Below are 9,777 nucleotides of genomic sequence, written 5' to 3'. Positions count from 1 at the left end.
AAAAAAAAAAAAAAAAAAAAAAAAAAAAAAAAAAAAAAAAAAAAAAAGCTTACAAAACATAAATGAGATTCTTAGGTACATAAAAAGTTGCTCTTCCAGCCAGGAGCCAGTGGCTCCAGCCTGTAACCCCAGCACTTTGGGAGGCCAAGGCAGGTGGATCACCTGAGGTCAGGAGTTTGAGACCAGCCTGGCCAACATTGTGAACCCCCATCTCTACTAAAAACAATTAAAAAATTAACCAGGTGTGGCGGTGCACACCTGTAATGGCAGCTATCTGGGAAGCTGAGGCAGGAGAGTTGCTTGAACCCGGGAAGCAGAGGTTGGAGTGAGCCGAGATAGCGCCACTGCACTCCAGCCTGGGCAACAAGAGTGGAACTCCGTCTCAAACAAAAAAAAAAGTTGCTCTTCCTCATTCATAATAAAACAGGTACTCAAGATCCCACGTTTCTTCCATCAGACTCAGAGTCAACAGTCTGACAGCACCATGTATTATTATCCATGGTGAGAAAACAGAGCACTCAGACTCTGGGAGGGAGAGAACCCCTTCGGAAGGCAAAAAGGGATTACATATCTAAATTACAAAAGCACATACCTTTTGACCTCACCATTCATTTTAGGGTACTTCTCCCACAGATTTACTCACATATGGGAAATACTACATCTGTGTCTGATTATTCATTTAAGTGCCTTTTAAATATCAAGACAAGCAAAACGTTAAGTAAAAAATGCTGACCACCAGTAGAGAGACAGTCAAGAAAATTGCTGTAGCTGGGCGCAATGGCTCACACCTGTAATCCCAGCATTTCGGGAGGCCGAGGAGTGATCACCTGAGGTCAGGAGTTCAAGACCAGCCTGACCAAAGTGGCAAAATCCCATATCTACTAAAAATGCAAAAATTAACAGGGCCTGGTGGCGAGCCCCTGTAATCCCAGCTGCTCAGGAGGCTGAGGCAGGAGAATCACTTGAAGCCGGGAGGTGGAGGTTGCAGGGAGCCAGGACTGGGCCACTGCACTCCAGCCTGGGCAACAGAGCGAGATTGTCTCAAAACAAATAAATAAATAAACTGCAGAGTGCATGGCCTAGCCCAGATGAAATGAATCAAAGTCTGCACTTCCACAAGACACCCAGGTGACTCTTGGGCACACGCCTATGTCAGAGCTCAGCCAGGCCTTTGCTTTAGGGAAAGAGTTACCATCAGACTCCTTTAGAGCATTTCATTTTTAACTTTTGGGAGTCAAAGCCCCCTCTGAGAATCTCATGTGAATCATGAAAGCTCTCTAAGGCAGCCAGTGTCAGCAAGGCAAGATGAACTGTTAGGCACTAAATTACATCTCCCAACCCACAACTCCTACGTGACGCCTGACCTAGCTGGGACCTCAGAAGGTGACTGTATTTGGATAGGGCCTTTACAGAGGTGAGACAGAGGTCACTGGGGTAGCCCTGACCCAACTGAACTGGTGTCCTTATAGGAACAGGAGATGAGGACACAGACACACAAGAGGAAGACTCTGTGAAGACACAGGGAGAAGACGCCACCGGCAAGCCAGAGTGGGGCCTCAGAGGAACCGGCCCTCCCTGCCAACCCTTGATCTTGGTCTTCCAGCCTCAACAACTGTGAGAAACGGTTATTTCAGGACCCCAGTCTGTGGTATCTTGTTAGCCCAAGCACACTAGGACAACTACCATCTTCTTTCAACACTGAGAGGTGAAAACCTGTCCATCCCTCCTTCCCAGTTTGTCCGAGAAACCCGAAGTCAAGACCAACCTACCAGAAAGCCCCTGCCACCTGCAGAGATTCCTGTGGAGGGGCTTGGGGCAGGACATCTCAAGGCCACCTTGAGGCATTCACCCTGAATCCTGAAAACAGTTCCCATCTTCCATATTCTGGGTCCTAAATGACTTACACATGTTTTGGCTACCTTAGTGAGAAGATGCTGTTCACAGGCCTTTCAACGGAAAGATGATGCGCTCCACAGCAGTCGGGTGGAAGCAGCCATTTCTCACCAGTTATAACCCGGACACGCAGGGTTATGCATCTAAAAGCCATTTTCCTACTGAGAAACCATCACTGCCTATGGGAAGGGAGCCAGAAGGTGGGTGAGGAGGGAGACTATCGCACACTCTTTGGTTTAATTTTGTTGTTTTCAGTTTTTAAACCATTCTCAAAAAAACCTGCCTGATACACAAAACACAAAAACATATTGTAAATCACAAATACATAAACATATGTAGTAAAACCCATATACACAAAAACACATACATAGAAATGATGCAGCATTTCAGGGCTTTCTTTCCATCCTGACTGGAAGAGAGGACAGAGCAGGCATTCATTGCTTTTGATACCACCTAGAATTTGGCTTTTTTTTTTCCAGACAGAGTTTCACTCGTCACTCAGGCTGGAGCACAGTGGTACGATCTTGGCTCACTGCAACCTCCGCCTCCCAGGTTCAGGTGATTCTCCTGCCTCAGCCTCCCCAGTAGCTGGAACTACAGGGATGCACCACCATGTCTGGCTAATTTTATATTTATTGTAGAGATAGGGTTTCACCATGTTGGCCAGACTGGTCTCGAATTCCTGACCTCAGGTGATCCACCCACCTCATCCTCCCAAGTGCTAGGAGTACAGGCGCGAGCCACCGTGCCCAGTTGAATCTGGTTTTTTACTCTTCCCTTTGAAAGTAAGATGAGGCTGGAAGCGGTGGGTCACACCTGTAATCCCAGCATTTTGGGAGGCTGAGGCAGGTGGATCATCTGAGGTCTGGAGTTCGAGACCAGCCTGGCTAACATGGTGAAACCCTGTCTCGACTAAAAAAAAAAAAAAAAAATTAGCCGGGCATGGTGGTATGCACCTATAGTCCCAGCTACTCGAGAGGCTGAGGTGAGAAAATCACCTGAACCCAGGAGGCGGAGGCTGCAGTGAACCAAGATCACGCCACTGCACTCCCGCCTGGGTGACAGAATGAGACCCTTCCCAAAAAAAAAAAAAGAAAAGAAGACAAAATAAAAATCTGAAAGGCTTAGCTGAACCCAACAGGAATGTGTGAGCCAGCTACAAACAGATATTCCTTAACCTCAGGAGTTCAAACGTTGCAACTGACTATCAGGGGGCAATGACACCATGCACAGCTTCAGGGAGGTGAAAGTGAACCGCCCAGGACTGATTCTGCTCCGTGTGTGTTTACATCAGGGTTACAGAATAGTCAGAATGATTCTAGCCCTAACTCTATTAAGGGAATAGGAGACTGTCAGAGGCGACAAAAATGTCAACCTGCCCAGCGCCGTGTACCACAATGTCCCCTGCCTCCTCTCACAAGGACATGCTGGTAGTGAGAAAAGGCCCAGGCCTGGGAGAGAGTCACATAACAGCAGGGTTCCCTCCCTTTAGAAAGCGATGGAGAAAACTTTGAAGAGGAATAGGGAGCAGGGCATGGTGGCTCACACCTGTAATCCCAACACTTTGGGAGGCCAAGGCGGGCAGATCACCTCAGGTCAGGAGTTCAAGACCAGCCTGGCCAACATGGTGAGACCCCGTCTCCATTAAAAATAGAAAAAATTAGCCAGATGTGGGAGCATGCACCCATAATTCCAGCTACTTGGGAGGCTAAGGCAGGAGAATTGCTTGAGCTGAGATGGCATGACTGCACTCCAGCCTGGACCACAGAGTGAGACTTTGTCACAAAAAAAAGAAAAAAAAAAAGCAGGCAGACGAATCTTTCCAGACTTTGCTTGGCAAGAGGGCAAAGCACAGCGGTATCTCTGTTCTTACCAGAGTGACTAACCTCCCCATCCACGGGGATCCACTCCCCACCCACTCTTCAGATACTAAGAAATACATGCACTAAACCCACCTCGCTTAATACCGTGGCACAGACCCCTCGACGCACCCCAAATCCCTAACCCTCTCCCAGTGCAGGCGCACTGCCTTGTTCCCGCTCATCACTAGGACAGAGGGCCGCTCTCGACAGCAGGGGCACCAACGCTGCAAGCGGAGGGACCAGATGCAGGGCCCGGCTCTGCCTTCCAACCCCACTGACTGGAGGTACCTAACTCCTCACCACCCAATGTGGGCTAGAACGGCAGCCGTGCACCCTCCCAGAGCTGCTGTGAGGATCGGATCAGCTAACACACATGCAGCACTGAAAGCTGTCTGGCACCAGCTGTGGCTCTGCACCAACCACTTATCACCATGGTACAGTCACTACTGCTATAGGCATGCAAGTACAGGGTGTGCATTCGATATCGTAATAATCAACGTTAGCATCTCATACCTGACACTCAGACATTGCCATGGTTTTGTACGGAAAAGAATCAGACGCTTACTGTCATCAGTTAAAGCAAAATAGCTGCCAGACTTGGAGAAGGTGGACGCCAGAATCACACCGCTCCCCTGGACCAAGGGCGCGTCCTCCCTGAGGAAGAGAGGAGGAAGATGGTTAAGCTTCACCTAAGGAAATGAGGCTGCATTCCTTGAAGGCCAGCGTGGAAATTGCTAACACGGGAAGAGGTAGAAATTGTTAAGAAGCTCACATAGCCGGGCGCGGTGGCTCACGCCTGTAATCCCGCACTTTGGGAGGCCGAGGCGGGCGGATCACAAGGTCAAGAGATCGAGACCATCCTGGTCAACGTGGTGAAACCCCGTCTCTACTAAAAATACAAAAAATTAGCTGGGCATGGTGGTGCGTGCCTGTAATCCCAGGTACTCAGGAGGCTGAGGCAGGAGAATTGCTTGAACCCGGGAGGCGGAGGTTGCGGTGAGCCGAGATCGCGCCATTGCACTCCAGCCTGGGTAACAAGAGCGAAACTCCATCTCAAAAAAAAAAAAAAAAGAAGCTCACATAGCAAAAATAGACATATTAAGGGGACATGGGAGGCTCAGGCAGGAGAATCCCTTGAACCCAGGAGGTGGAAGTTGCAGTGAGCCAAGACTGAGCCACTGCACTCCAGCCTGGGCGACAGAGTAAGACTCTTGGCTCACTGCAACCTCTGCCTCCCAGGTTCAAGCAATTCTCCCGCCTCACTGCAACCTCTGCCTCCCAGATTCAAGCGATTCTCGTGCCTCAGCCTCCCAAGTAGCTAGGATTACAGGTGCCTGCCACCACACCCAGCCAATTTCTTGTATTTTTAGTAGAGATAGGCTTTTGCCATGTTGGCCAGGATGGTCTGGAACTTCTGACCTCAGGTAATCTGCCTGACTCTGCCTCCCAAAGTGCTGGGATGATAGGCATGAGCCACCATTAAGAGTACAGCTGGCTGGGCTTGGTGGCTCACGCCTGTAATCCCAGCACTTTGGGAGACCGAGGTGGGTGGATCACTTGAGGCCAGGAGTTCGAGACCAGCTTGGCCAACATGGTGAAACCCCGAGTCTGTCTTTAAAAAAAAAAAAAAAAAAAAGGAGTACAGCCAACACTGTACTCTTAATTTCTAATTTGAAAGTTACTTTTACACGTCTTTCCTGACGTGGTACTTATCTGCACCGTTGTGTGACAGAAGCTAAGAATTCACCAAGTAAGACAATTGCTTCTTAGACCCTCTGGTCCCATTATCAAACCATTAAATCAGGCCCTGAAAAAGCTTTCCCACATCTCACCCTTTATTTTCTTGTGACTTCTTTTCTGCAGCACTGCAGTCATAGATGAAGAAGCTGTCATCATCACTAAAGATAAATAACAGAATGATTTTAAAAGAAGCCATCATTAAAGAGAAATAACAATTATTTTTTAAAATTTAGAAGAATCTTTTATTCACAATACTCTTTTTTTTAAATGATTACACTTTAAGTTCTAGGGTACATGTGCAGAACACGCAGGTTTGTTACATAGGTATACATGTGCCATGGTGGTTTGCTGCCCCCATCCACCTGTCATCTACATTAGGTACTTCTCTCCTAATGCTCTCCCTCCCCTAGTCCCCACCCCCCAACAATTTGTCTCACTCTGTCACCCAGGCTAGAGCGCAATGGTGCAATCTCCGCTCACTGAAACCTCTACTTCCCGGGTTCAAGTGACTCTCCTGCCTCAGCCTCCCAAGTAGCTGGGATTACAGGAGCCCACCACCACGCCCAGCTAATTTTTTGTATTTTTAGTAGACAGGGTTTCACTATGCTGGCCAGGCTCATCTCGACCTCCTGACCTCAGGCGATCCACCCGCCTCCATTTCCCAAAGTGCTGGGATTACAGGCATCAGCCACTGTGCCCAGCAACAATAATTTTTAAAGGAGAACGTTGTCAAAAAAACAAAAACAAAAACAAAAAAAAAGATTTTTTTTCTCTGTAGAACAAAAAATATTTGCATACTCATTAAAGGTCTTATCCATGACAAGAAAACTGTCTAGATACAATATTTCAGGGAACAGTTAACAAACTTTATTTGCTTAATCTCTTATTGGAGTATATCATACACAACCCGAATAGTTCTGTGGGAAAAAAAAGTCCAGGCCAGGCGGGTGGCTCATGCCTATCATCCCAGCACTTTGGGAGGCTGACGCGGGTGACTCACGAGGTCAAGAGTTGAAGACCAGCCTGAGCAAGATGGTGAAACCCTGTCTCTACTAAAAATACAAAAATTAGCCAGGCGCAGTGGTGAGTGCCTGTAGTCACAGCTACTCGGGAGACTGAGGCAGGAAAATCTCTTGAACCCGGGCGGCAGTGGTTGCAGTGAGCCAAGATCCTGTCACTGCACTCCAGCCTGGGAGACAGAGTGAGACTGTCTTAGAAAAAAAAGTTCAGTAAAACAAATGAGGGGCAAACACTCAACAGGAATTAATAATGCTATTCTTTCAGGCACCAGAAAATCTATGCGATGTCCTGATGCTGCTGAGTTTTCAATGGGATTCTCTATACAAATTTCAAAGAGCCATCACCTGTTCAGAAACACATCTCACCTACCTGAAAATGTTCCCATGACCCCAAGCACTTACCAACATAACAATCACCCATCTTCCATACTGAACTTAAACTCTCTCTTGTTTATCCCATCCCAGACCCCTGGCACGTAGCTTGTACTTATTTATAGCCTTTAAAGTGCACCAAAAAACTTTCCACATGGAACAGTGGACTTGTCTTCCAAGTCGGAAACTCCACCAGCCGCTAGAATTTCCTCAAAATGCGTACACTGAAGGTAAGCAGATCATGTATAACGCATCCACGGCTCTCTGGCAGGTATTAGACCGTGAGTCTCAAAAGCAACATTATCTCGGATACATAATAGGTTTCTGAGTATAATTTCTGTAAGACCCAATTTAACAACGAATTGGCTTTCTGAAACCAAAGAATATAGAGTACATCTGACAGACACATCATGTGTTTCAAATATTAAATCACAAATAAACTGGGAAAGAAAATGAGGGGCTGAAACTGACAACACTACTAATTGCTCCGAGAGACCTCAGTCAGGACTGTCCCATCAACAAACATTTACTAATTTAAAAATCCCCGGCGTCGTCTTAGCAGTGGTGATACAATAAGGATGGGGAATAAAATTACAGAAAGCAAAACGGAGCCATGTGAAGGGCCGCTAGGGAGGGGCAGCTGCGAGCTCTATGTGTACCCTCGGGTCGGTTGTGTAAGTGTCAGAGACGACCCGGGAGTCCTGAGGAGCAATTAAGGCCGGGTAGGTGAATGCAGGCCGGGTAGAGGGGACAAGCACCCCTGCAAAGAGAGGGGAATCAGCGAGCTCGTCGTAAGCCCCGTCCCTCTCACCACCGAAACCCGGGACCCCCTTCTTCCCAGCGTATTCGGCCGGGCCTTGCCGAGCGGTCAGGGTCCCCGCCTGCGCCGCTAAGACCGGAAGTGACCTGGCGCTAACCGGGCGACAACACTGCAGACCCGCCGACCCGGGTGAGGAGCGCGCCGGGGCCTGTGAAATGCCGAAATCTAGGATCTCATGGTCTCTCCTAGATTGGCTCGTCTCCCCACGCCTGGACACGAGGCCAGGTCGAGATAGTGGCGGAGGGCTCCCGGGCTGGAGCGGGGTTCCCCCGGGTCACCCCAGAGCAGGTGCGATCAGGCAGTGCGGGAGAAGCGGAGTCGCCAGGGCCCGACGCGCGCCCGCGGCTTGGGCTCCCTGTGCCAAGACCAAGGCCCCCTCACCTGCTTGCAGTGGAGGTGGCCAGGAATCGGCTGCCGCCCCGCACCACCAGCGTCTGCCCGCACAACGCCAGTCCCACAGAGCCCGCCATGTACCCGCCCGCCGCGCCGCCATACACACGTGCCACCCCAGAGCCTCTTCCTGTCCGGGCCCGTCGGTGACGTCACGCGTAGACGCCGAAAGATGACGTATCCCCCACGGAAGTGCCGACTTCAGCGTTCGCTGCAGGTGTTGTGACCGTCCTCCCGATTGCGGTTGGTGGCTGGGCCGCTCACTTACCAAGGCAATCTGATGGCGTGCACTTCGCGCGATTCCAAGTGCTTGCCTAATGTTCGTCCTTTCCTCCAGATGGGGTAGGGCTGGTTCTGGATCTTTTTCCGCCTTAGCTGGAGAGACGTAGGACCTGATAGCCACTTGATGCCTGGTAAATGATCCTTCAAGAAGTGAATGAGGCCTGGCGCGGCGGCTGACGCCTGTAATCCTGCACTTTGGGAGACCTAGGATCACCCGAGGTCGGGAGTTCGAGACCAGTCTGACCAACATGGAGAAACCCCGTCCCGACTAAAAATACAGAATTACCCGGGCCTGGTAGCACATGCCTTAATCCCAGCCACTCGGAAGGCTGAGGCAGGAGAATCGCTTGAACCCAGAAGGCGGAGGTTGCGGTGAGCCGAGGTCACGCCATTGCACTCCAGCATGGGTGACAAGAGTGAGACTCCGTCTTAAAAAAAAAAAAAAGGAAATGAATGAGCTGGGAGCCGTGGCTCACACCTGTAATCCCAGCACTTTGGGAGGTCGAGGCAGGCGGATCACCTGAGGTCAGGAGTTCGAGACCAGCATGGTGAAGCCCTGTCTCTACTAGAAATAACAAAAATTAGCTGAGTGTAGTGGCGCGCGCCTGTAATCCCAGCTACTCAGGAGGCTGAGGCAGGAAAATCGCTTGAACCCGGGAGGTGGAGGTTGCAGTGAGTTGAGATTGCCCCACTGTACTCCAGCCTGGGCAACAAAGCGAGACTGTCTCAAAAAAAATAAAAATGAAAAAATAGTCCAAGATGTGGTCATGAGTGTGGGTGTTACACAGGTGGGGTCAAGTCTGAGGGCGCTGGAAGTAAGCCTACTTAACCTTTGCACTTAGACAAGCCAAAGATGCCTTAAAATCTCCAAACAGGAGTGATATTTTCAACCCAAACTATGATTGGTTTCCAGTGTTCCTCCCAAGATCCCCAAAAACTTCTAATCCCAACATCAGGCACAAAATCTAGGATCTCATTGTCTGTCCTAGATTGGCTTGTCCAGTGCAGCTCCTCTTGATCCAGAGACTTACAAACTAAAAAGATGCATTTTCTCTCCCATGCACCCAACATACGGGAACAGGGACCAGATAACCACAATAAATACCTCAATGTGAAAAGGAGACGAGGAGACAGAACAATCACTGGTCCGAAGCACTTCTGAAATAATACTGGAAGATGTTTTCAGGCCTTAGCAGGGTAAGAAGTGTTCCTTAACTAGACCCAAGTTCTGCTTGCCTGGGAGTACCTCCCCAGGCTGTATTCAGCACAAGTCTTGCCTCTGCCTTCCTGGGTGACCCTCCTCTGCCAGCACCTTCTTGGCCATTTTGAAGAATGTGCCCTTTGAGAAACTTTCTCAGCCTATTTCCTATCATTAGCAAATTGTGGACCCGCAGACCTT

The 9,777-nt window shown here is 49.4% G+C and overlaps 1 protein-coding gene across 4 annotated transcripts in view; it reads right to left on the bottom strand.

The window, feature by feature from the left end:
- The window catches only part of WDR4 (WD repeat domain 4), a 28,109-nt gene extending 19,845 nt beyond the window's left edge, over positions 1–8,264 (bottom strand). The window contains exons 1-3 of one of the 4 annotated variants that reach the window (XM_017538578.2): positions 8,088–8,264; positions 5,588–5,653; positions 4,321–4,409 (exon numbers count right to left, since the gene is read on the bottom strand). Coding sequence is in view for 3 of the 4 variants with exons in the window: in XM_017538571.2 (XP_017394060.1) it covers positions 4,269–4,409; positions 5,588–5,653; positions 8,088–8,176 (296 nt within the window). In the remaining variant the exon portion in view is untranslated. Of the gene's footprint in view, positions 1–4,268; positions 4,410–5,587; positions 5,654–8,087 lie in introns of all 4 variants that reach the window. The other 3 variants (XM_017538571.2, XM_017538572.2, XM_017538576.2) reach the window with 3 other exon arrangements.
- Positions 8,265–9,777: the final 1,513 nt, after the last annotated feature.

Source organism: Cebus imitator, unplaced genomic scaffold (assembly GCF_001604975.1).
Source record: "Cebus imitator isolate Cc_AM_T3 unplaced genomic scaffold, Cebus_imitator-1.0 Scaffold112, whole genome shotgun sequence".
In the NCBI taxonomy this organism is placed as follows: domain Eukaryota; kingdom Metazoa; phylum Chordata; class Mammalia; order Primates; family Cebidae; genus Cebus; species Cebus imitator.
The sequence above is the reverse complement of the archived record's forward strand: the minus strand, read 5'-3'. Positions and strand labels throughout refer to the sequence as shown.